The sequence below is a fragment of the Staurois parvus genome, unplaced genomic scaffold (genome assembly GCF_062004578.1).
Source record: "Staurois parvus isolate SC_StPar_1 unplaced genomic scaffold, SC_StPar_1.0 ptg000340l, whole genome shotgun sequence".
Classification (NCBI taxonomy): Eukaryota; Metazoa; Chordata; class Amphibia; order Anura; family Ranidae; genus Staurois; species Staurois parvus.
This window is the reverse complement of record NW_028318136.1, coordinates 5,394,029-5,421,564: the sequence shown is the minus strand read 5'-3', so window position 1 is coordinate 5,421,564 and position 27,536 is coordinate 5,394,029. Positions and strand designations below refer to the sequence as shown.

Sequence of the window (27,536 nt, the reverse complement as noted above, 5' to 3'; positions counted from 1 at the left end):
GGATGGGGGTGTTCTTCTTGGCAAGGCGCCTTCTCCATGTTGAAGTCATGTGGCCTGGTATGGTTACAGAGGAAGAGGATTCCACCGTTGTTCCTCCATTTCTGAACCAGCCATTCTGCATGCTTGGATCTAGGTCTGAATCATATTGTTTTCTTCTTTATATTTTTGAGTTCCCCCTTAAAATCCATAAAAAACCTGAAGGGTCTATCATGAATATTGGGGGTAGCCCCATGCCGTTTTTTTTTTACATCTTTACCAGACCCTTATCAAGGATAAGAGTCTGATATGTATTTCTAGGGGGAACCATACTCAGTTTTTTATAGTGAGGGTTGGCCCATTAGCATCTACAAAAGACATCTAGAATAAGAGTCTGGTATTGATGAAGGGAATCCCTAGATGCTTTATTTACAATTGGAAGTAAGTGGCCAAAGCTATCATTTACTGCCAATTTAAATAGCACTTTTTTTTTCTTTGAAAATATCAGTTTTTCTTTGGTAGGTTGTACAAATAAATTATTTCACAGGTAGGTTCAGGGCATCCCCAAGCATGATATTTAAAGAAATTTTTCATCTTTAATGTTGCTTATTAGGCATTGTTAAAATCACTGCTCCCCAGTGGCATCACTACGGGGGTGCGAGCTGCATCGGGTGACACCATCATGGGGTGATACTAAAATGAAAAGAAGAGGTGTCAGTGGCTGTCATCCATCTGAGCGGAGTGTCCCTCGTCCTTTCCCCAGGTATCGGGGCTCCTCATCCCTCCTGCAGCCCCAGGAACAGTTGTGCCATGCGGGGGTGAGATGTCAGTCCCAGTGGGGGGGTGTCCAATCCCCGGGATCACAACAGCTGCTGTAGGCCAATTCACACTCAGCCTGCCCCCCGTACACCAGAGCGGAGCCTGCCCCCCCCCTCTGATTGGATGGCTCCTACTCATGTCAGTCCATGAATGGTAATGACCCCGCCCAGAGCCCGCCCCTCTGCATCACACTTCACTGGCTGGTCCCTGCACAGGACATCCTTCCGTCTCCCAACACAGAGCCCGAGACCGGGGTGACACCACATGTTACCGCACAGGGTGACACCAACCCTAGTGACGCCTCTGCTGCTCCCCACCAAAATGGAAATTAAAAAACATTTTTTTTGCTTTGGTACATGTTTCCCAGTGCAGTGCCCCACTTTCCATGACATTTGTTTGAACATCCTTTGAGCATTAGCCTAAAAAATGGCCATTAGTGCTTTTTAACATTTGTCTCCCATTGACTTCATTGAAATTTGGATTTGCACCCAAACTTCAGTAATGTTTGGCCACTTCTTCCCAAACCAAACACAAGTACATTTGGCTTATCACTGCAATTTAAGTAACAGATTTTTACACAGTGTTTTCTATATACTTAATACATCTATATTTTGCAAAAAATTAGAGACCTCAAGGCTCTAGATCATAAAAATCCACATTAGGAACACTTTCTTATGGCTGTAAATGGTCTTGAACTTGATCGCTCTTTCATTTAGGTTTATCCACCCTTATCTCCTCCTCACCTCCCTACCTCCTGTCAAATACCCTCTTAAAAGCGATCCACTGCTGATGACTTTTTAGAGGGATGGTAAGGGCTGCAGCACCTCAGAATGAGCCCTTAGTGTCAGTGGGGTGGATTTACTAAAGGGAAATAGACTGTGCATTTTGCAAGTTCAGTTGTACTTACTTTCCTTAACCGCTTCCCCGCCGCCCTATAGAAGATATACTTTGTAAAGGGGGCTTCCAGATTCTGATAAGTCACCTCCCACAGACCCCCACAACCACAGCCCTTGTCCCTTTTCCTGGCCTGCCAAGCTTGTACTCTGATCAAGGGTCTGATAGAAATTAAGAGGGGACCCCATGCTTTCCCCCCTCCATTTTTGGGGCATGGGGTTCCCCTTAAAAGTTCTACCAGGCCCAAAGGGGCTGATATGGCTTTTAGGGAAACCCCACACACTTTTTTTTTTCATTTTACTGTGGGGTGCCTCCTAACCTTCCTACCAGATCTAAAAGGTCTGGTATGGATTAGAGGGGGAGGGGGATCCCACACTTTTTTTTTTCAAATAAAAATGTAATTTAAAAAAAAAAATGTCAGTCCTGCTGCAGCAGGTTCTATACATTGTACAGATGTGCAACTTTGCAGGTAGTTTAAGGGGAACCCCCAGGCATGATATATAAAGGATTTTTTCATATTTTTTTAAGCAATGAAAAATGACTTCCGTTTTAAAAAAAGTACTTTTTGAAAAAAACTTTAATTGATTCATGTTACAATAGGCACCACAAAGTGCAGTACACACAGGTGCAGGAGCGTTGTATTGTGTTAAAAAATAAGCAGCATGCTGCTTTCAATAGGCATCAACCCTTGTCAGCAACCTCCATTCATTTCAATGGTAATACACCATAGCTGTTCCTTAATCACTAAAGCATTTATGGCATGTTAGCGAAGCATTTACAAAGTGTTAGCTGGGTGTTGGGAAAGAGGCAGTGGAGGTTCCCGTATTCCAGAATGCACTGGGAAATATTAGAGAACTAAAACAAATCATCTCCAGTGACACCTGCGTGCTAACACCCGTTGCTTCTCTGTACAGGGAAATGCATCAACATGCCAGCAATACTGACAGTGCCAGGTAGGAGCAGAAGCATCGAGCAATGCGCACACAGTTGTAGTTCAACCCCATTCAACTGGTGGTATACTTCCAGCTGTGGCCACAACATGTGTATACCCACAGCTGCTGCTTCTGCAGCTAAAGGGAGAGCAGTTGGGGTGGTAAAAGCAGCTCAATTGTGTGGTTTTACCACTCTCCAACCTCACAGGTGAACAAGCCCTTGGTTCACATCTGTATGGCTGTGTGTACGGCATCCCATTCATTTCACTGGGTTGCCTTACCAGCAGAGATGCAGGGAAAGCTGTCCCTGACCCTTTTTTTTCAAATGGTACCACACCAAAAACACCCCCCAGTTTGCCAATGTATGGGGGTACTCCTAAAGAGCAGAGCATTTGTCTGTGTGTCAGGAATGAATGCGATTTCACATGCATTTCATGTGAACCAAGCCTTGAACAGGGGTGCCTCATGACTAAAAATACTTTTCAAGGGCGCCCCAACTGGAAAAAGGTTGAGAAACACTGGTCTAGGTGACCATCCTGTGTCTGGGCCTGAGTGGGTTAAAGAATGCACGTACCCCCTCACCATTTGCCTCCAAATACACAACACCACCATTACATGTACAAAAGAAATAAAACCTGCTCATTTTTAGAAGCACCGTATGAGTACTGAGGATAAAGTAAATTTCTTTCATTTCATCTGCTTTAGATGTTTTTTGCATCAGATGGATGGACTTCTTCAGAACACGGTAGAGAAAGTTAATCACTAGCGAGGTATGAAGGCCATCTTGTACGGCTTTGGAAGATTACCAAATCCAGATACATCTGGCCTGAGATCCAGATCCTCCATGGGAAGTTCAGGCTTTAAGACAAAGTTCTGCAGAATTGTAACTATTAGAAGGAAAATCTCCATTCGAGCCAAAGCTTCTCCCATACAGTTCCTCTTTCCTGTGACAGAGTAAAGACAGTTGATACCCCATTCAAGTGTGAAAATGTACATTTGTCTGTTTTCATACAGAATATCTTCTGATACATTTGAAATAAATCTATTAAGAAATGTTTAGTGTATATGTCCAGCATTAGATCAGCAGCAGACATAATTTTCACCAATATTTTCCAAATCCAATATTGTCCAAATTGTTGGATGGAACGGAAGTAGAAAAATCATATATATTAGCTTACCTGCTGCAAGAGGCATGAAGCCATCATTCTTTCTAAATTCCCCATTTTCATCAAGAAAATTCTTGGGGTTGAATTCATTAGGGTACGGAAAACAGGCGGGGTCTTTCAACACCGTGCCAATCATCGGATAAATGTTAGTGCCCTGTAAATGCAAATACAGAAGCTGAGCTACTGTATAACAGATTACAAGTTTTAACTTGCTTATATTAAAGTTATTGGGTCCAATTCACTAACAGTTAAATAACGACTGAAAAAATGCAGTAAAATAATGCATATGAGAAATTTTTGGCAAATGCGCGATTCCCTAAGAATTTTGCGGTAAATAACTCTTGCGGTAAAATATCTGTATTGCAGTAATTACCGCATATTTTCATGCAGTAATTTAACGCATGGTACCTGGTCCCAAACAACTCATCAGCTGTCAGCGGGTGTCCCACTAACAGCTGAATGTAAAAAAAACAATGATGAAAAAAACAATGTGCCCCCTTCCCCAACCATAACAGGCCCTGTGTCATTGGATGCAGCTAATCACGTGGTAAAAGGCCACTGTGATTGGCCTTTTACCTTGTCATGTGATCATCTGTGTCAATAAGAACTATCTTCTTTACACTGAAGATAGTTCTTATTGACATTGGCTGTATGTTTGGGTTGTTGTCTTTCTGCAGAATAAATTTGGGGCCAGTCACATGTTTCCCTGATGGTATGGCATGATGGATAAGTATCTGCCTGTATTTCTCAGCATTGAGGACACCACTGATCCTGACAAAATCCCCAACTCCATTTGCACAAACTTGAAAAGAACCTCTACCATGCTTCACTCTTCCCTGCAGACACTCATTATTGTACCGCTCACCAGCAAACAAACTGCCTCCTACTACAGCCAACTATTTTACATTTTTACTTGTCAGTCCAGAGCACCTGCTGCAATTTTTCTGCACCCAAGTTCCTATGTTTTCATGTATAGTTGAGTCACTTAGCCTTGTTGCCACGTTGGAGGTATGGCTTTTTGGCTGTAATTCTTCAATGAAAATCACTTCTGACCAGACGTCTCTGAACAGTAGATAAGTGTATCTGGGTCCCAATGGTTTCTGCCAATTCTGTGCTGATGGCACTGCTGGACATCTTCCCATGTTGAAGGAAAGTATGCATGATGTGTCTTTCATCTGTTGCATAAGTTTCTTTGGCTGACTACTGCGTCTACAGTCCTCAATGGCCCATTTCTTTGTGCTTTTTCAAAGGAGCTTGAACAGCACACCAGCATTCTGCTTTGTAATCTTTCTCTCAGATAGACCTTGCAGATGCAGTATGTCTTGTTGCTGTGTTCAGTCTTGCCAGGGTGTTTGACCTGTGACATGAGACTGTCTTCCATAACCCCACCTTAGTAGGTCATATACCTGGACTCTAACCCTATAAAATCTCTGACTTTGTGCAATGCGCAAGTGTACAACGTGTACAAGTGGAAGAATTGATGCTGGTTTGAAGCCAAAGGGTAGTCACACCAAATATTGACTTGATTTAGATTTTACTTCTATTTGCTCACTTTGTATTTTGTAAATTATTAAAAATAAACAATTAAAATACATATTTTTGAAAACATTGTTACTTTACAGCATTTCTTCACACTGCTTAAAATGTTTGCACAATAATTTGCACTATTAACCAGCAAAAGTGCAATAAGCTACGAATATACTGTATACCATAACTCAATATATAATGTCTCAGTAAATATATACTGGTGATCAGTGAATAAAAATGCATTCATATAAAATAATGACCCGCAATAACAAACAAATATAGTATTAGAAATTTAAAAACTTCACAATACAAAGTCCATCCACAGGTGAAGGAGTGTTGATTAGAAATCGTACGTGACCACTCCTATGCTCCAACACCAAACACAGCCTCTTACCAGAGATATCAGACCTCTACCATAATGTTCATAAATGCATGCGGACTATCCAGGGTAACTATCTGATGAACCCCTTAGGCAGGCATCACAACTCCTCAAAACATCATAAATAGACCATGGTGGAAAGAAGCTCATAGTGCAATAGGGTCACACAATTGTAATATAAAAGACACCATGGGGCTTCCACTAAGTTGGCAGGACCACATGTACCCTCTGCATGTACTTTGGACAACATCTACGTCTCATAGAGGACGGTAAAGATGTACATAGTGTCTCTAGACATTTTCTTGAATGGCATAATAAGGCCACAGTGGGGCTTAGAGTATGGATTATTATGGATTATTGAAACTATGCCCAGAGATCTCCCCATTGGTGAGCGATTCCAGCGGCTATGTAAGAGAGAGACATTTTGGATATATGCCCTGGATGTAGTGGCCCCAGGAGGTCTAAACAAGGTACTAGAGATTAATTCAATATTATAATCTTGTGTCCGATAGCGTTATTATCCTTTATTACATTCCATTAATATCAGATTTCAATTTTCAACAGTTCTTTTTACCATTATTTCCATAATTATTGACAAGTACTGAATTATATATACAACAATAGTAAGTGGATGCCCGTTACTTACTATGAGTAGTGGCTCCTATCATGGGGGTTTACGGACTGAGGAAGGAGTGTCTACACATGCTCCGAAATGCATTACCGCCTCCTTGACGTCATGTCCGGCGTGTGCATTCTACACCTCTCCTGGAAGTATGGTGGCCATCTTGTCCATGCATTCCACCACACTCACTACCGCTGGTCGGCTCAGTGTGTCTCCCTGGTATTATACCTGATGAGCTTTTATCTGAATGCTATCTTGTAAGTGCTTTTAACCTTTTAAAATTCAATAAACTGCTGCATACTGCACTTAGAGAGGCCTTCCTTACTATTTACTGTTACTAGAGTCTGCTTCCACTCTTGAAGAGATGCTCCAGTGCCGACTGTGCTCCCATGTCACCTGGTCACTCTTTCATTAAAAGAACCTGTACTGTGAAGAGCAATGGGACTAGTCAACTGTATTCCCTATATTCCCTATGTCTTCCTGCAGCTGATCTGTGTCTCTGTATGGGGTTGGCCTTCTTGATAGCTTTGCTTGCTCATGTCAGATCTGTCCCCTGAATACTGATAACTAGTGGATGTGTACTGCTACCCCTGAAAGAACCACTAATAGATTTGGGTCCTCTGCTCTTCCCTGGCCCTATGTTAAGCCCCACCCCTGCTGACATCACAGTATACCTTGGCTGTGGGGTTCTCCCAGCTGATGTGTATCACAAGAAGGATACACATCAGCTGTAAAAAAATAAACAGGTTGTTCTGGTAGAATTCTGATGGTACCATAATGCAACTGTTTAAATGTTAGTCGTTAAACACAGTGGGGTTTATTTACTAAAGCTGGAGAGTCCAAAATCAGACTCCCTTCTACATGGAAACCAATCAGCTTCTAACCTCAGCTTGTTCAATGAAGCTTTGGCAATGAAACCTGGAAGCTGATTGGTTTCTATGCAGAAGGGAGTCTGATTTTGGACTCTCCAGCTTTAGTAAATAAACCCCAGTGAGTCAACACAATAATAATACAGTACAGTCAAGTACCCTTTAAAGCGTGACCACCTATATCCTGCAGGACCAAGAGCATAAAACAATAGATAACTCCCAAAGTGGGACGTATATAAAAAACAAGGAAAGCAACTGGCTAGCTCACTTGTAGGCCTTCAGTCAGCAGAATCTAGGTTTAAGCTGGAAAATCTGTTAGACCTGCACACCAGTACTGCTACAAAAATAGACCCTAGGTGAGAAAACAGTCTGAAAATTAAGGCCTCTACTGGCTTAGTTGGGGCCCTTATGTTGGCACGCAATACAAAGTACTGTCCCTTTTAAGATGTATAACGAATGGGATGGTTTCCTTTAAGAGACAAAGCTTTTGGCACAGGTCACTTTAAGAGATGAAAATGTTAGCATGGTTCACTTTAAGAGATTAAGTTGTTTTTAGGCACCAGAAATACCCTCTTTCAGTGGCTAAAATAGATGCAGCTAAAGAAAAAGATCTGCCAAGCAGAGAGCAACGTTTTGGCTCAGTTTGGAAACCTGCAGGCAATGGCCACAATGGCAAATAAAAAAGGGCAGCTTGCAGCAATAAAAGGCAATTAAATGCTTAAGGTGGAGATCCAGTCATTTTTGTGTTTATTAAACGTCAGCAGCTACAAAAACTGTAGCTGCTGACTTTTAATAAACACACACTCACCTGTCCCAGGGTCCAGTGATGTGCTCACCTGCGTCGTTCCTTCTTTCCCTCTTCTCTCCCTGGCGCCGGCATCTCAACTGTGAGCAGCCGGCTGTGACAGCTTGCAGCTTCATAACCGGGTGCCCACTGCACATGCGCAAGTCGTGCTGCACATCCTGATTGGTGTGAAGTGTCCCAGAAGACTACAGGGGGCAGGAGGAGGGCCAAACTTCCAGCTCAGATCACCATGGCAAAGAGCGGTACCAGTCAAAACCAGCTATCCGCTCCCCCCACAAAGTGCCAAATGTGGCAGTGGAGGTGGGGAGGAGGCAGACAAGCAGAGCTTCCACTTTTGGGTGGAATTCTGCTTTAACTCTGATAAGGGTCAATGCAAAGGAATCTTCATACCCTAGACAGGCCTAAATGGGCAAGAGCTAAACCAAACTTGTAGCAGTGAAGCATGGGCCAGCGACCCTCTTACTCATTATCCCTCTGTGGCAATCAAGAGTAGCATCAGTGATCATGCAGTGGGGGGCCCCTTCAACTGAAGATGTAGCTGTGGCGGTAGCGATTCGTGCATTCCTGCAGTGGAATGGTCTCCCAAGAGCAGTCCTCAACACTCAGCATTCAGCTTCTTCTCAGATTCCTCAGCTGTAGTGTACACATCAGCTCGACCCAATCAGGTCCGGAATGGCGGGGCTCACACATATTTTACACACACTCCTTATGGCTGCAACGTCTCTCTCCAACTCCCCCTGCGTCCTCCCAGACTTTTTCTTTTATATCCTCCCCTTGGTGATTGCTTATGGGCTCTGTAGTTTGACTTCAGCTTTACTGAAGGAAAGTTCTGCTTCCAGCCTACAACTCCCTGAAGGCTCTCAACATCTGTATTAGGACTATGGCAAATAAAGTGAAATGAAGTTTGAATGAATGACAGGTGACCAAAGGATGGTCCTGCAATGATAACGTATTTTTATTGCTCTTGTTGTAGCCTGTAAAACATGATCAGATAATATCCAGAGAAAAATAAACAAATCACAACCATAAAGCAGTATGGTCTATAGCTGCTTAAATGTAAAATAGTTGAGTGATAAAGTAAATGTGCAAAAGTAAAGAGCATTTACCTTGGGTAAATTGTACCCTCTAAACTCAATATCCCTTGTAGTTTTCCGAGCCACACCCAATGGAAGTAGATCAATGAATCGCTGCATTTCATGGATCACAGCATCTGTAAATGGCATCTGATTTCTGTCTTGCATTTTGGGGTTTCGCTCTCGACCAATGATGCGCTCAATCTCTTTGCAGACTTTGCCTAATTAAGATAATTGATAATGGAACATTTTCAGAAACAGATACACACCATCACCTGTATAATTGTGTAGACAGTTTTTGCAATTTCACCTACATCTTCATAAAGCTGGCCATACATGGATTGTTTTTTTTCAGTCAGGGGGATGATCACAAGAAAAAAAAAATGAAAGGATTCCCTCATCCACAAAATTGAGGTGGATACAGGAATTCTCCTCACTGTGCTATTGTATTCTGACAGCAGGGACTCCTCTGCTGGCAGACTACACTAATCATCCCTGCCGTTGTTTGGCTGCAGGCACTGACCAAACTAAAATTTTCCAACAGTTACATTCAAAAGAAGTCAATCCTTGGATAGGTTTCTCTCGAAAAGGACGGCAATAGATGGAAAGAAATTCTGCTGATCCCTGCTGAACAGGCCAAATTTCAAATCATTTATGGCTAGCTTTATCCAAAATTAAATATAAATGGTGCAGCGCTACTAATATATACAGCCAGCACTAAAAGCATTCAGAAAATACATGCAAATAAATAAGTCAAAACTGTATGGGTGAATGAACCCCCTAAGTAGATATATATAACATAGAATAACATATATCAATCACTGATGTCAAGGTGCCAAAGTGCCACGCACTTAATAGGTGACTAAAGGGTGATGAATCAGTCCACTTTAAGCACACAGGTGAGAAAACTCTTCATACACGTGGATGTGTCATACGTGCCAAACAAATCCCAAAATGGTCTGAGTGCCCCCTCACCTCCTTGCAATGACCTCAAGGGCCAACCAGCGTTTTCTACTAGTATTCAGACAATCTCCTGCAGATCCCCTCAATATGACCGGAATGACAGTAGCTTTATCCAGACCTCTTCCTGCACTCCACCGCTCTGGCAACACCTCTAGGGTCCACTCAGAGACACAAAGGAAACAGGCTCCATAGTACAATGTTGTCAATTTTATTTAAATAAAAATTAAAATACCCACTCACATGTTAGCAGGTAACGGCAAACATCCTCAGTTGTCCTCATGACATGTGGCTTCATGGAGTCCCAATATGGCGCGGGTGCCGGAAATGACGTCACCGCGTTCCGGAAATGACGATGGACGTACCAACACGTTACGTCACGAATATCACGTGACTTCATCAGGGTAACCGCCCATACTCACACATCCCATTTATATTGGCTGCTTGGGTGTCAATCAACTTAAAGGACAACCCTCAGCGGCCATATTATTGAAGTCCCGACTAGTGCAGACAATACTACTCAGTCTCAATAGGACTGAATATAACTCCAAATAACCTTGACAAAAGACTTAATGGTAATTTCATTTTATAATTAAAACACCAGTCATCCCCAAACCATTAAATTAAATCAAATGATGGGGTATAGAAGAACCAATAATAACCAAAAATATACACATATATATATAAAAAATGGATATATGATATGTATAAAATATATGTATAAACCCTATATCCCGACTCCATGTAGACACTCCATGTTATAAGTTTACAATCATGAATAGATAAACACAGCAGAAAATCACACTCTGATAAAAGTATATATAATATAGCCAGATAGATCCATAGAATTCAAAAAATAATAATAAAATATATAAAAAATATAAAAATTTAAAAAATTCTTAAAAATCACTTATAAAACAATTCAGGTCGAATTCAATATTCAAACCTTTGGGTACTTGCGTTTGCATTGTGTATATCCACCGTGACTCTGCCTTACTAAGAGACCGCACTTTGTGACTCCCCCTCCAATGGCTCTTGTATTTTTCGATGCCCAAAATATTAATGTCGAGGGGTCTTTATTATGACACATGGAAAAATGTTTTGAAACACTGTGTTTTGGATAACCCTTTTTTATATTCCGAATATGTTCTCCAATTCTTTTCCACATGGGTCTTTTAGTTCTGCCTATGTATTGCAACCCACATTGGCATTGCAACCCATAGACCACCCCCTCTGTCTTGCATGAGATAAAATCACGGATCTCATATCTTGTTCCATCAACCTTGGACTCAAAAAATTTTCTTTTTTTATTATGCCCTTTAGTTTCCTTACATGCACAACATGATCTACAGGGAAAGAACCCTTTTTGGTCCAGAAAGGTGACCCGTTTATTTTTTGTTGGGGATCTACAACATTTTTTACCAATCTTGTTCTTAAAGTAGGTGCCTTTCTATAAATAAAACGCGGTTTCTCTGAAATTATGTTACTGAGGCAAGGGTCCACTTTTAGAATAGGCCAATGCTTTCTAAAAAAATTTTCAATCATTTTATAGTGTATATTAAAATCCATAATAATTGGGACTTGATCTACACCATCCCCCCTATTAACCACTTCCATTTTCTTCTCTTTATCTTTTAATAATATTTCTCTTTCCATATTTCCAACTACATTCATTTTATTAACAATATGTTCTCTTGTGTAACCTTTCGAGATAAATCTTTCCCCTATCATCCCTACTTGCTCATTGTAATCCTCTATTTTAGTACAATTTCTCCTGAGTCGTATAAACTGACCCTTCGGGATATTAAATAGCCAGGAAGGGTAATGACAACTGTCACTCGGAATGTATCCATTCCTATCTACATTTTTAAAGAAAGTTTTAGTAACTAAAGTACCTTGTTGTATACCTATATTCAGGTCCAAAAAATTGATATGGGAATTACTATACTCCCATGTCAACTTGATGTTTTTATCATTACTATTAAGTTTATTACAAAAAGTCAATAAGGAGTTGGCATCCCCCTTCCATATTATGAACACGTCATCAATATAGCGTTTAAATACCAGGAGCTCTTTGGGGGGTTGTTGGTAAATGACCTCTTCCTCCCAGCGGGCCATAAACAAATTGGCCACACTGGGGGCAAACCTCGCCCCCATAGCAACCCCTTTCGTTTGTTTGTAAAACTTATGTTCATACCAAAAATAATTGTGCGATAAGCAAAATTCTAAACATTCTACTAAATACTTTCTTTGCTTCCACTTGATGTCACTAAATTCTCGTAATCCCCATTCTACTGACTTGATAGCTTCTTCATGTCCAATAATCGTATACAGGGATGCGACATCCACACTAGCAAGATATATATCACCATGTTCCTTATCTTTGATCTCATGCAGGACCTGAATAAGGTGCTTTGTATCTCGTAAATACGACTTTGATTTTTTTACAAGAGGTTGGAAAAAGATATCGATATATTGGCCAAGTCTGGCCAGAATTGATTGAATCCCATTCACGATTGGTCTGCCCGGCGGACAGACTGGATCCTTATGTAGTTTTGGAATGGTATAAATAACCGGAATCCTACATGATTCAGGGATCAGGAACTTAGACTCCTTTTTATCAAGTATTTTCTTATCTGTACCTTTCTTAATTAGTTTTCCCAGCTCTTTCTTATATATAAAGGTAGGGTCTTTAGAAAGCACTTGGTACGTGGTGGAATCTTTAAGTTGCCCTTCTAACTCTGTACGATAATACTCCTTAGTCATCACCACGATACCCCCCCCCTTATCCGCCGGTCTAATTACTAAATTATCCCTTTTAGAGAGACTTTTGATTCCTATATTCATACTTATATTATAACCAGCTTTAGGGATAGTTAATTTTTCTAGATCTAAAGTAACCAATTTTTTAAAAGTATCTATCTGGCTATTGTTGGACACTTGTGGATTAAACAACGATTTATTTCTAAGATTAGAATGTACAAACTCATCATTAGGCTTCTCAGCACATTGTTGGGTTTTGGGTAAACCCAAAAAATACTTTTTGATGTTCAATCTCCTAATGAATTTCTGGATGTCTACATACACGTCAAATTTTGATGCCGGTTTGGGAGGGGCATATTTAAGACCTTTGTCTAAAACCAGCAATTCCTCTCTAGTAAGAGATACCCCACTCAAATTGAAAACCCCCTCTCCTAATTTTCTCTTTTCCTTTTGCTTCTTCCTCCCAGCTCTGCAGCCTCTCCTCTTGGGGGGCTTCTTCTCCTCTCCATTTCTAAACTCCTCTCCCTCCACCTTCTCTCTAAAAAATCCTGCTCGGAATACTCATAGTTTAATGGTTCATATTTATTATATACGGGCAGGGGACTCCTTCCTCTATTCGGCGGGTAAGGGTTCCCTCTTTCTTGATAATAATCCCTAGGTGTTCTATTGCCTTGTGTCCTATAGTCATCTCTATAGGCATAATCTGGTCTATTGTAATAATCTTCCCTAGGATAATAATTGGGTCCATTCCTTTGATGTTGATTGGGCCTATATGGGTAGGGTTTCCATCCCTTCCCTTTACCACCCCCCTTTGTTTTCTTATAAGGTGGTCCTCTATTTGGTGGTCTCCAACCATTTTTGGGTGTGGGATGCCTAGGTGTATAATTATTATAATTCCTATTCATACCCTCATAATTTGTCGTGGACTTTTTTGGTGTCTCCATTTTCACTTTAACAGGGGTAGTGTTAACCGATACGTTCTCAATATCATTAACCGAAGATTGCCATTTGAACACTTGATCTTTTTTAAAATCATGATAATCCCGCTGATATTTTTTCCCTTTTCTGTATTTTATTTCTTGATCCAATTTCTCCAGATCTTTATTTAATCTTTTTGTAAGTTCTGCCATTTCTGACGAATCTTTAAATGGCAATTCCTAATAAAAAGGAAACAAAAGAAAATGAGGAATCTAGAATCACAAATTAAAGAAATAAGAGATACCATTGAGCCATTTAAAGATTCGTCAGAAATGGCAGAACTTACAAAAAGATTAAATAAAGATCTGGAGAAATTGGATCAAGAAATAAAATACAGAAAAGGGAAAAAATATCAGCGAGATTATCATGATTTTAAAAAAGATCAAGTGTTCAAATGGCAATCTTCGGTTAATGATATTGAGAACGTATCGGTTAACACTACCCCTGTTAAAGTGAAAATGGAGACACCAAAAAAGTCCACGACAAATTATGAGGGTATGAATAGGAATTATAATAATTATACACCTAGGCACCCCACACCCAAAAATGGTTGGAGACCACCAAATAGAGGACCACCTTATAAGAAAACAAAGGGGGGTGGTAAAGGGAAGGGATGGAAACCCTACCCATATAGGCCCAATCAACATCAAAGGAATGGACCCAATTATTATCCTAGGGAAGATTATTACAATAGACCAGATTATGCCTATAGAGATGACTAGAGATGAGCGAATCGAACATGACGAAGTGGAATTCGTTTCGAAGATTAGGAAAAATTCGATTCGCGACGAATCCGAAAATTAGCAAACTTCGGATGCACGAATCGAATTTTCCCAAAAATGGCGGCGACATGTGTGGCGACGGAGCGGGGATCTCTGGGAAGGCGCGCAGACAAGGCGCGCTGACCCATAATGCATTCATTCATGACATGTGATCGCATTAGCCAATCAGCAGCCAGCCAGCCAGCACTGTGTAATGGTGGAGCTATAAATCGCGGCCATCTTAGAATTCTCCATTAGCCTCCGGTCATTCAAGAGAGACAGACCTGTGTGTATTAGGGACAGAGTTAGGGCCACAGAGACTTTAGGGCCACAGAATCGTTACTCAGGGACACAGAATCGTTACTCAGGGACACAGAATTGTTACTCAGGGACACAGAATTGTTACTCAGGGACACAGAATCGTTACTCAGGGACAGACACAGAATTGTTACTCAGGGACACAGAATCGTTACTCAGGGACACCGAATCGTTACTCAGGGACACAGAATCGTTACTCAGGGACACAGAATTGTTACTCAGGGACACCGAATTGTTACTCAGGGACACAGAATCGTTACTCAGGGACAGACACAGAATTGTTACTCAGGGACACAGAATCGTTACTCAGGGACACAGAATCGTTACTCAGGGACACAGAATCGCTACTCAGGGACACAGAATTGTTACTTAGGGACACCGAATTGTTACTCAGGGACACAGAATGATTACTCAGGGACAGACACAGAATTGTTACTCAGGGACACAGAATTGTTACTCAGGGACACAGAATTGTTACTCAGGGACACAGAATCGTTACTCAGGGACACAGAATCGTTACTCAGGGACAGACACAGAATTGTTACTCAGGGACACAGAATTGTTACTCAGGGACACAGAATCGTTACTCAGGGACACAGAATTGTTACTCAGGGACACAGAATTGTTACTCAGGGACACGGAATCGTTACTCAGGGACACAGAATCGTTACTCAGGGACAGACACAGAATTGTTACTCAGGGACACAGAATCGTTACTCAGGGACACAGAATCGTTACTCAGGGACACAGAATCGTTACTCAGGGACACAGAATTGTTACTCAGGGACACAGAATCGTTACTCAGGGACACAGAATCGTTACTTTCTGCTTCACAACCACTATTGTACGTTCAAAGAGTTAAATCCATTTACACGCCGGCTGGCGGTAATATTTTTTGGGGGATTAGTGCATTCCAGTGACACAAACGTACAGTTTCCTGCCAACGGCAAGCTGCAATTGACCGATTGTGTACAATAAACTGACTTTCTGCTTCACAACCACTATTGTACGTTCAAAGAGTTAGATCCATTTACACGCCGGGTGGCGGTAATATTTTTTGGGTGATTAGTGCATTCCAGTGACATAAACGTACAGTTTCCAGCCAACGGCAAGCTGCAATTGACCGATTGTGCTAAATAAACTGACTTTCTGCTTCACAACCACTATTGTACGTTCAAAGAGTTAAATCCATTTACACGCCGGCTGGCGGTAATATTTTTTGGGTGATTAGTGCATTCCAGTGACACAAACGTACAGTTTCCAGCCAACGGCAAGCTGCAATTGACCGATTGTGTACAATAAACTGACTTTCTGCTTCACAACCACTATTGTACGTTCAAAGAGTTAGATCCATTTACACGCCGGGTGGCGGTAATATTTTTTGGGTGATTAGTGCATTCCAGTGACATAAACGTACAGTTTCCAGCCAACGGCAAGCTGCAATTGCCCGATTGTGCTAAATAAACTGACTTTCTGCTTCACAACCACTATTGTACGTTCAAAGAGTTAAATCCATATACACGCCGGGTGGCGGTAATATTTTTTGGGTGATTAGTGCATTCCAGTGACATAAACGTACAGTTTCCAGCCAACGGCAAGCTGCAATTGACCGATTGTGCTAAATAAACTGACTTTCTGCTTCACAACCACTATTGTACGTTCAAAGAGTTAAATCCGGTTTTATTTTTGGGGTGCTTATTGAATTAAAGAGTATGTCAGACAACACGCAGAGGAGTGGCAGAGGAGGCAATGTTTCAGGAGCGAGCAGACGTGGCAGCAGAGGAAGGGGTCGAGGCAGCACTAGTCGCAGCCAGAGGCCAGTGCTCCCGGTGTCATCCAGCGGTCGTGTCTCCACCGACAACCCTGCCGTCATCGATTGGTTGACTCGGTCGTCTTCCTCTTCCCAGGTCACCTCTGACACCTACAGCCAACGGCCAACACAACCGTTAGTTGGCATGGCCCGGGAGCAAGCCCACTGAAATCACGTGTCCTCTACCTGCCCCTGTCCTTTGGTGTTCCCTCACCAAGCGAAGTATCGCATGCTGTGGGCTCAGCCCCACTGTACAGTGAGGAAGAGCTAACAGAGGGCGGTCAGGTACGGGGGGAGACATCCGCCTCTTCAGCAGCCAGGCGAAGAAGTACTGGCGAGGAGAGTGGCTCGGTAGCCGGTCTAGAGACAGGTCTGTCTCCTGACCCACACGCAGCCGAGGGGGCTAGTAGTGACGCGGAGACCCTAATTGATGATGATGAGGCTGATCGCACTTGGCAGCCTCGTCGTCATCAGGCTATTGCTTCCGCATCATCAGGAGAAGAGGGTGCCAGCTTGCCAGCGAGCAAAACAGTCGGTGGGTTGCCCAGGAGGCAGCAGGGTCGCAGTAGTGTCAGTGGAGGCAAACGGCCAAGGAGTAGAGCACCAGTTCCACTGCAGCCTACCACCACGGCCAGTAGTGGTGCCGGTGTGCACGGAGGAAGTAGCAGTCAGCCAGTGAGGAGTAGCGGGGGCAAAGTTTCCTACTCGGCGGTGTGGCAATTTTTCGTCAAGCCGCCCAAGGAAGTAAACATAGCCGTATGTCGACTATGTGGCCAGAAAGTCAAGCGTGGCCAGGGGGCCAATGTTGGGACTACAGCGTTGCGTCAGCATATGCAGCGTCGCCATTCGGTGGCCTGGGAAAACCGTGATAAAGATACGGCGGTTCTGCCTGCCCCAGCCCCCGCTCCATCACCCGCTCCGTTACTTGCTCCGTCACCCGACGTCAATCGCCCTCTATCAGCCAGTCAAGGCTCCAACACCTCTGCTGAGGGGAGTTGTCGCTCGTTGGCATCTTCCGCTTGTTCAGATGCTCCTTCTCCTGCTACTCCTCTTCACGGATTCCGTCAGCAGTCTTTCTTGGAATCCGTTTCCAAGAGACAACAGTTTGCGAGCACGCACCCGACGGTGCAGAAGCTGAACGTCCTCCTGTCCAAGTTGCTGGTGCTGCAGTCCCTCCCTTTCCAAGTGGTGGACTCAGCACCTTTCCGAGAAATGATGGCTTGTGCCGCGCCGCGGTGGAGAGTGCCAAGCCGGCATTTCTTCGCCAAAAAGGCAGTGCCAGCCCTGCATTCACATGTAGAAGAGATGGTGGGCCAGTCTTTGAGCATGTCGGTCTCTGCCAAAGTGCACGGCAGCGCCGATGTGTGGAGCTGTAACTACGGTCAGGGACAGTACATGTCATTTACGGCCCACTGGGTGAACGTGGTGCCGGCACAGCCGCACCAGCAACTTGGACAGGTCACGCCGCTTTTGCCTCCACGTTTGCACGTCCTTGGTCCAGCAAAGATGTCCGCCTCTACCACCTCTTCTTCCGCCGTGTCCTCAGCCGCCACCCCCGTGCCAAGTCCCATTACCCGACCGGCATATCACATGTGCAGGGCGCAACGGTGTCACGCTGTGCTGCACCTGGTATGCCTTGGCGAACGTAGTCACACAGGGGAGGAACTTCTGAGTGTAATGAACAGAGAAATCGACAGATGGCTGTCTCCGCGCAAACTGAAAATCGGAACCATGTTGACCGACAACGGAAAGAACATGGTGTCTGCTCTGCGTCAAGGAAGGTTGTGCCATGCGCCATGCATGGCTCACGTGTTCAATCTGGTTGTCAAGCGGTTCCTAAAATCCACCATCCCACTGCAAGACATCCTTAAAATGTCACGTAAACTTTGCATGTATTTCAGCCATTCCTACACCGCAAAGCACACCCTCCTTGAGCTGCAGTGGCAGAACGGAATTCCACAGCATCGCCTGATCTGCGACGTTGCAACAAGGTGGAATTCAACCCTACATATGTTAGGCCGCCTTTACGAACAGCGAAAGGCCATCACCGATTTCCTGATGTTACAAGCGGATAAAGGTACTCCCCTGTGTAACTTCGATGTCAGCCATTGGCAGCTCATGCGTGACACCTGACGCTTGCTCAGGCCCTTTGAGGAGGCCACGCTATTCGTGAGTCGGCAGGACTATGGGATGAACGACGTCATTCCTCTGTTGCACGTCCTGGAACAAATGCTGTTAACAATGGCTGGTCAGGGTGCGGTAGACGTGGCGCACAGATCTCAACGCCACATGACCCCTGTGGGGGCAGGACAGGAGGAAGAGGAGGAGGTAGAGGAGGACATTGGTGCTCAGGAATTATTGAGTGAAATGGGTGGTTTTTCCACTCAGCGGACAGGAGTGGAGGAGCAGGAGCATCTGGTAGAGGAGGAGGAGGAGACAGAGGACCCAGACGCACCGTGGCAGTATGCTGTGGAGATGGAGGCAGGGAGTCCCTCGCATTCCTTGGCACAAATGGCCCATAGCATGCTCGGTTGCTTGCGTAGCGACAGCCGAATAATAACCATCAGACAGAGGGATGACTTTTGGCTGTCCACCTTGTTGGACCCTCGCTACCGTTCAAAAATGGTGGCCTTTTTCACACCTGCTGAGAGGGAGGCCAAAATAAAGTACTATAAAAACCACCTATGTAGTCAGCTGGTCTCTGCCTTTCTGCGCCAACGTCCATCCTCAGACACTGTGGGCCCTGTGCGCTCGCGTTCCGCTGCCATGGCAGCAGGGGAGGGGTGGGGTGGTAGGAGCAGTGGCAGCTCCACCAGCAGCGGCTGCCTCAGTCTGCAGTCGATGATGAGTAGCTTTCTTCACCAGCGCAGTGAGGAAACTACTAACCAGCTGCAGCAGCAGCAGCATCAGGTGGACCTGGAGCAGGACCTCAAACAACAGGCTTGGGCCTACTTGGACAGCACCCTGCCAACCGAGGTAGACAATCCCCTTGACTACTGGGCAACGAAACTTGACCTTTGGCCCCAACTAGCTGAATTTGCCCTTGAAAGGCTGTCATGCCCAGCCAGTAGCGTGGCATCGGAGCGCGTGTTTAGTGCGGCAGGAGGTACTGTAACTCCGCGGAGGACACGACTGTCCACCCAAAGTGTGGAGAGACTCACGTTTGTGAAAATGAATCAGGCGTGGATTAGTCTGGATTTCAAACCACCAGTTCCTGACACAACTGATTAAATCCGCCATGAATCATGCCCCAAACATGTTATTAGGGACAAATAGGCCGCTGTCTTTACAACTTTATAATTCCATGCAGTATATAGCCCTATCGGCCACTTTCTGGCATCCAGTTGCTGTAGCCCCCATCACCACACTGTGCCACGGGCCCCTGTACCGCCTTCTCATACTGCTGCCAGATCCATCCTCTGCCATGTGCGTCTTTGTCGTCTGCTCACGCTGCTGGGTTCCAGTTTTAAACCTAGACCTGTGTATGGCTTCCGAATACTGCTGCCTCCACCGCCACCCTGCGCCATGTGCCTCTGTCGTCTGCTCACGCTGCTGATGGCTTCTGCTTTTTAACCGAGGCCTGTGTTTGGCTTCCGAATACTGCTGCCTCCACCGCCACCCTGCGCCATGTGCCACTTTCAGGTCTCCTTACACTGTTGGTGGGTTCCATTTTGTGATAGGGTGCTGTATGGCCTTCCATTGCTGCTGCCTCCACCGCCACCCTGCACCATGTGCCTCTGTCGTCTGCTCACGCTGCTGACGGCTTCCGCTTTTTAACCGAGGCCTGTGTTTGGCTTCCGAATACTGCTGCATCCACCGCCACCCTGCGCCATGTGTCTCTGTCGTCTGCTCACGCTGCTGACGGCTTCCGCTTTTTAACCGAGGCCTGTGTATGGCTTCCGAATACTGCTGCCTCCACTGCCACCCTGCGCCATGTGCCACTTTCAGGTCTCCTTACACTGTTGGTGGGTTCCATTTTGTGATAGGGTGCTGTATGGCCTTCCATTGCTGCTGCCTCCACCGCCACCCTGCGCCATGTGCCTCTGTCGTCTGCTGACGCTGCTGACGGCTTCTGCTTTTTAACCGAGGCCTGTGTTTGGCTTCCGAATACTGCTGCCTCCACCGCCACCCTGCGCCATGTGCCACTTTCAGGTCTCCTTACACTGTTGGTGGGTTCCATTTTGTGATAGGGTGCTGTATGGCCTTCCATTGCTGCTGCCTCCACCGCCACCCTGCGCCATGTGCCTCTGTCGTCTGCTCACGCTGCTGACGGCTTCCGCTTTTTAACCGAGGCCTGTGTTTGGCTTCCGAATACTGCTGCCTCCACCGCCACCCTGCGCCATGTGTCTCTGTCGTCTGCTCACGCTGCTGACGGCTTCCGCTTTTTAACCGAGGCCTGTGTTTGGCTTCCGAATACTGCTGCCTCCACCGCCACCCTGCGCCATGTGCCACTTTCAGGTCTCCTTACACTGTTGGTGGGTTCCATTTTGTGATAGGGTGCTGTATGGCCTTCCATTGCTGCTGCCTCCACCGCCACCCTGCGCCATGTGCCTCTGTCGTCTGCTCACGCTGCTGACGGCTTCCGCTTTTTACCGAGGCCTGTGTATGGCTTCCGAATACTGCTGCCTCCACCGCCACCCTGCGCCATGTGCCTCTGTCGTCTGCTCACGCTGCTGACGGCTTCCGCTTTTTAAACTAGTCCTGTGTATGTCTTCCGAATACTGCTGCCTCCACCGCCACCCTGCGCCATGTGCCACTTTCAGGTCTCCTTACACTGTTGGTGGGTTCCATTTTGTGATAGGGTGCTGTATGGCCTTCCATCGCTGCTGCCTCCACCGCCACCCTGCGCCATGTGCCTCTGTCATCTGCTCACGCTGCTGATGGCTTCCGCTTTTTAACCGAGGCCTGTGTTTGGCTTCCGAATACTGCTGCATCCACCGCCACCCTGCGCCATGTGTCTCTGTCGTCTGCTCACGCTGCTGATGGCTTCCGCTTTTTAACCTAGGCCTGTGTATGGCTTCCGAATACTGCTGCCTCCACCGCCACCCTGCGCCATGTGCCACTTTCAGGTCTCCTTACACTTTTGGTGGGTTCCATTTTGTGATAGGGTGCTGTATGGCCTTCCATTGCTGCTGCCTCCACCGCCACCCTGCGCCATGTGCCTCTGTCGTCTGCTCACGCTGCTGACGGCTTCCGCTTTTTAACCGAGGCCTGTGTTTGGCTTCCGAATACTGCTGCATCCACCGCCACCCTGCGCCATGTGTCTCTGTCGTCTGCTCACGCTGCTGACGGCTTCCGCTTTTTAACATAGGCCTCTGTATGGCCTTCAATTGAAGCTGCTTACGCTCCGCCACTCTGCGCCATGTGCCTCTGTCGTCTGCTCACGCTGCTGACGGCTTCCGCTTTTTAACCGAGGCCTGTGTTTGGCTTCCGAATACTGCTGCATCCACCGCCACCCTGCGCCATGTGTCTCTGTCGTCTGCTCACGCTGCTGATGGCTTCCGCTTTTTAACCTAGGCCTGTGTATGGCTTCCGAATACTGCTGCCTCCACCGCCAGCCTGCGCCATGTGCCTCTGTCGTCTGCTCACGCTGCTGACGGCTTCCGCTTTTTAACCGAGGCCTGTGTTTGGCTTCCGAATACTGCTGCATCCACCGCCACCCTGCGCCATGTGTCTCTGTCGTCTGCTCACGCTGCTGATGGCTTCCGCTTTTTAACCGAGGCCTGTGTTTGGCTTCCGAATACTGCTGCATCCACCGCCACCCTGCGCCATGTGTCTCTGTCGTCTGCTCACGCTGCTGACGGCTTCCGCTTTTTAACCGAGGCCTGTGTTTGGCTTCCGAATACTGCTGCACCCACCGCCACCCTGCGCCATGTGTCTCTGTCGTCTGCTCACGCTGCTGACGGCTTCCGCTTTTTAACCGAGGCCTGTGTATGGCTTCCGAATACTGCTGCCTCCACCGCCACCCTGCGCCATGTGCCTCTGTCGTCTGCTCACGCTGCTGACGGCTTCCGCTTTTTAAACTAGTCCTGTGTATGTCTTCCGAATACTGCTGCCTCCACTGCCACCCTGCGCCATGTGCCACTTTCAGGTCTCCTTACACTGTTGGTGGGTTCCATTTTGTGATAGGGTGCTGTATGGCCTTCCATTGCTGCTGCCTCCACCGCCACCCTGCGCCATGTGCCTCTGTCGTCTGCTCACGCTGCTGACGGCTTCCGCTTTTTAACCGAGGCCTGTGTTTGGCTTCCGAATACTGCTGCATCCACCGCCACCCTGCGCCATGTGTCTCTGTCGTCTGCTCACGCTGCTGACGGCTTCCGCTTTTTAACATAGGCCTCTGTATGGCCTTCAATTGAAGCTGCTTACGCTCCGCCACTCTGCCATGGGCCCCTGTACCGCCTCCTCATGCTGCTGCCAGGCCCGTAATCTGCCATGGGCCCCCGTACCGACTCCTCATGCTGCTGCCAGGCCCGTAATCTGTCATGGGCCCCTGTACCGCCTCCTCATGCTGCTGCCAGGTCCAGAGTGTGTCATGGGTCCCTGTACGGCCTCCCATTGCTGCTGTCTCCATCGCCACACTCTGCCATGTGCCACTTTCAGGTCTCCTCACACTGCTGGTGGGTTCCATTTTGTCATAGGGTGCTGTATGGCCTCCCATTGCTGCTGCCTCCACCGCCACACTGTGGCTCCACACTCTGGTTTTGGCCCCGTGACTGCCCAAATGAGTGAAGTGTGCGGTGATTCTAAGATCGACGGCACTCATCTGCATGTCATACTGACTGACAGTATTATTTCTCTTCTCCAGCAGACTCCAAGGGCATTTAAATTAAAGGTACAGTGTTCTGCACTAATATAAAGGCTCTCTGAAGCCTAGAAACACCCTTTTTATAAGTTAAATTCGCAGCGAATATATTCGCCTCGAATCGAATTTATTCCGCGAATTCGGCGAATCAGCCGAATCCAATTTTTGAATAATTCGCTCATCTCTAGAGATGACTATAGGACACAAGGCAATAGAACACCTAGGGATTATTATCAAGAAAGAGGGAACCCTTACCCGCCGAATAGAAGAAGGAGTCCCCTGCCCGTATATAATAAATATGAACCATTAAACTATGAGTATTCCGAGCAGGATTTTTTAGAGAGAAGGTGGAGGGAGAGGAGTTTAGAAATGGAGAGGAGAAGAAGCCCCCCAAGAGGAGAGGCTGCAGAGGCGGGAGGAGGAAGCAAAAGGAAAAGAGAAAATTAGGAGAGGGGGTTTTCAATTTGAGTGGGGTATTTCTTACTAGAGAGGAATTGCTGGTTTTAGACAAAGGTCTTAAATATGCCCCTCCCAAACCGGCATCAAAATTCGACGTGTATGTAGACATCCAGAAATTCATTAGGAGATTGAACATCAAAAAGTATTTTTTGCGTTTACCCAAAACCCAACAATGTGCTGAGAAGCCTAATGATGAGTTTGTACATTCTAATCTTAGAAATAAATCGTTGTTTAATCCACAAGTGTCCAACAATAGCCAGATAGATACTTTTAAAAAATTGGTTACTTTAGATCTAGAAAAATTAACTATCCCTAAAGCTGGTTATAATATAAGTATGAATATAGGAATCAAAAGTCTCTCTAAAAGGGATAATTTAGCAATTAGACCGGCGGATAAGGGGGGGGGTATCGTGGTGATGACTAAGGAGTATTATAGTACAGAGTTAGAAGGGCAACTTAAAGATTCCACCACGTACCAAGTGCTTTCTAAAGACCCTACCTTTATATATAAGAAAGAGCTGGGAAAACTAATTAAGAAAGGTACAGATAAGAAAATACTTGATAAAAAGGAGTCTAAGTTCTTGATCCCTGAATCATGTAGGATTCCGGTTATTTATACCATTCCAAAACTACATAAGGATCCAGTCTGTCCGCCGGGCAGACCAATCGTGAATGGGATTCAATCAATTCTGGCCAGACTTGGCCAATATATCGATATCTTTCTCCAACCTCTTGTAAAAAAATCAAAATCGTATTTACGAGATACAAAGCACCTTATTCAGGTCCTGCATGAGATCAAAGATAAGGAACATGGTGATATATATCTTGCTAGTGCGGATGTCGCATCCCTGTATACGATTATTGGACATGAAGAAGCTATCAAGTCAGTAGAATGGGGATTACGAGAATTTAGTGACATCAAGTGGAAGCAAAGAAAGTATTTAGTAGAATGTTTAGAATTTTGCTTATCGCACAATTATTTTTGGTATGAACATAAGTTTTACAAACAAACGAAAGGGGTTGCTATGGGGGCGAGGTTTGCCCCCAGTGTGGCCAATTTGTTTATGGCCCGCTGGGAGGAAGAGGTCATTTACCAACAACCCCCCAAAGAGCTCCTGGTATTTAAACGCTATATTGATGACGTGTTCATAATATGGAAGGGGGATGCCAACTCCTTATTGACTTTTTGTAATAAACTTAATAGTAATGATAAAAACATCAAGTTGACATGGGAGTATAGTAATTCCCATATCAATTTTTTGGACCTGAATATAGGTATACAACAAGGTACTTTAGTTACTAAAACTTTCTTTAAAAATGTAGATAGGAATGGATACATTCCGAGTGACAGTTGTCATTACCCTTCCTGGCTATTTAATATCCCGAAGGGTCAGTTTATACGACTCAGGAGAAATTGTACTAAAATAGAGGATTACAATGAGCAAGTAGGGATGATAGGGGAAAGATTTATCTCGAAAGGTTACACAAGAGAACATATTGTTAATAAAATGAATGTAGTTGGAAATATGGAAAGAGAAATATTATTAAAAGATAAAGAGAAGAAAATGGAAGTGGTTAATAGGGGGGATGGTGTAGATCAAGTCCCAATTATTATGGATTTTAATATACACTATAAAATGATTGAAAATTTTTTTAGAAAGCATTGGCCTATTCTAAAAGTGGACCCTTGCCTCAGTAACATAATTTCAGAGAAACCGCGTTTTATTTATAGAAAGGCACCTACTTTAAGAACAAGATTGGTAAAAAATGTTGTAGATCCCCCAACAAAAAATAAACGGGTCACCTTTCTGGACCAAAAAGGGTTCTTTCCCTGTAGATCATGTTGTGCATGTAAGGAAACTAAAGGGCATAATAAAAAAAGAAAATTTTTTGAGTCCAAGGTTGATGGAACAAGATATGAGATCCGTGATTTTATCTCATGCAAGACAGAGGGGGTGGTCTATGGGTTGCAATGCCAATGTGGGTTGCAATACATAGGCAGAACTAAAAGACCCATGTGGAAAAGAATTGGAGAACATATTCGGAATATAAAAAAGGGTTATCCAAAACACAGTGTTTCAAAACATTTTTCCATGTGTCATAATAAAGACCCCTCGACATTAATATTTTGGGCATCGAAAAATACAAGAGCCATTGGAGGGGGAGTCACAAAGTGCGGTCTCTTAGTAAGGCAGAGTCACGGTGGATATACACAATGCAAACGCAAGTACCCAAAGGTTTGAATATTGAATTCGACCTGAATTGTTTTATAAGTGATTTTTAAGAATTTTTTAAATTTTTATATTTTTTATATATTTTATTATTATTTTTTGAATTCTATGGATCTATCTGGCTATATTATATATACTTTTATCAGAGTGTGATTTTCTGCTGTGTTTATCTATTCATGATTGTAAACTTATAACATGGAGTGTCTACATGGAGTCGGGATATAGGGTTTATACATATATTTTATACATATCATATATCCATTTTTTGTATATATATGTGTATATTTTTGGTTATTACTGGTTCTTCTATACCCCATCATTTGATTTAATTTAATGGTTTGGGGATGACTGGTGTTTTAATTATAAAATGAAATTACCATTAAGTCTTTTGTCAAGGTTATTTGGAGTTATATTCAGTCCTATTGAGACTGAGTAGTATTGTCTGCACTAGTCGGGACTTCAATAATATGGCCGCTGAGGGTTGTCCTTTAAGTTGATTGACACCCAAGCAGCCAATATAAATGGGATGTGTGAGTATGGGCGGTTACCCTGATGAAGTCACGTGATATTCGTGATGTAACGTGTTGGTACGTCCATCGTCATTTCCGGAACGCGGTGACGTCATTTCCGGCACCCGCGCCATATTGGGACTCCATGAAGCCACATGTCATGAGGACAACTGAGGATGTTTGCCGTTACCTGCTAACATGTGAGTGGGTATTTTAATTTTTATTTAAATAAAATTGACAACATTGTACTATGGAGCCTGTTTCCTTTGTGTCTCTGAGTGGACCCTAGAGGTGTTGCCAGAGCGGTGGAGTGCAGGAAGAGGTCTGGATAAAGCTATTGTCATTCCAGTCATATTGAGGGGATATGCATGAGATTGTCTGAATACTAGGAGAAAATGCTGGTTGGCCCTTGAGGTCATTGCAAGGAGGTGAGGGGGCACTCAGACCATTTTGGGATTTGTTTGGCACGTATGACACATCCACGTGTATGAAGAGTTTTCTCACCTGTGTGCTTAAAGTGGACTGATTCATAACCCTTTAGTCACCTATTAAGTGCGTGGCACTTTGGCACCTTGACATCAGTGATTGATATATGTTATTCTATGTTATATATATCTACTTAGGGGGTTCATTCACCCATACAGTTTTGACTTATTTATTTGCATGTATTTTCTGAATGCTTTTAGTGCTGGCTGTATATATTAGTAGCGCTGCACCATTTATATTTAATTTTGGATTAAGGTATTTATTGGTACACAGTAGGTGCTAGCAGCTTTGTATTTGTTAGGGCCATCTAAGCGCAGGGGCTTTTTTCACTATTATGGCTAGCTTTAGTCTACAAAAAAAGATTGTTGGAAACAATGGTAGCTATTTAGAGTAAAGC

The 27,536-nt window shown here is 44.6% G+C and overlaps 1 protein-coding gene across 1 annotated transcript in view; it reads right to left on the bottom strand.

Annotated features, from left to right (window-relative positions):
• Positions 1-2,248: 2,248 nt before the first annotated feature.
• Positions 2,249-27,536, bottom strand: part of LOC149456983 (cytochrome P450 2G1-like) — a 51,208-nt gene continuing 25,920 nt past the window's right edge. Inside the window, exons 7-9 of the mRNA XM_089684267.1 lie at positions 9,096-9,283; positions 3,800-3,941; positions 2,249-3,565 (exon numbers count right to left, since the gene is read on the bottom strand). Of these exons, the coding sequence (XP_089540393.1) occupies positions 3,384-3,565; positions 3,800-3,941; positions 9,096-9,283 (512 nt within the window). The 3' untranslated portion in view covers positions 2,249-3,383. The remainder of the gene's footprint in view (positions 3,566-3,799; positions 3,942-9,095; positions 9,284-27,536) is intronic.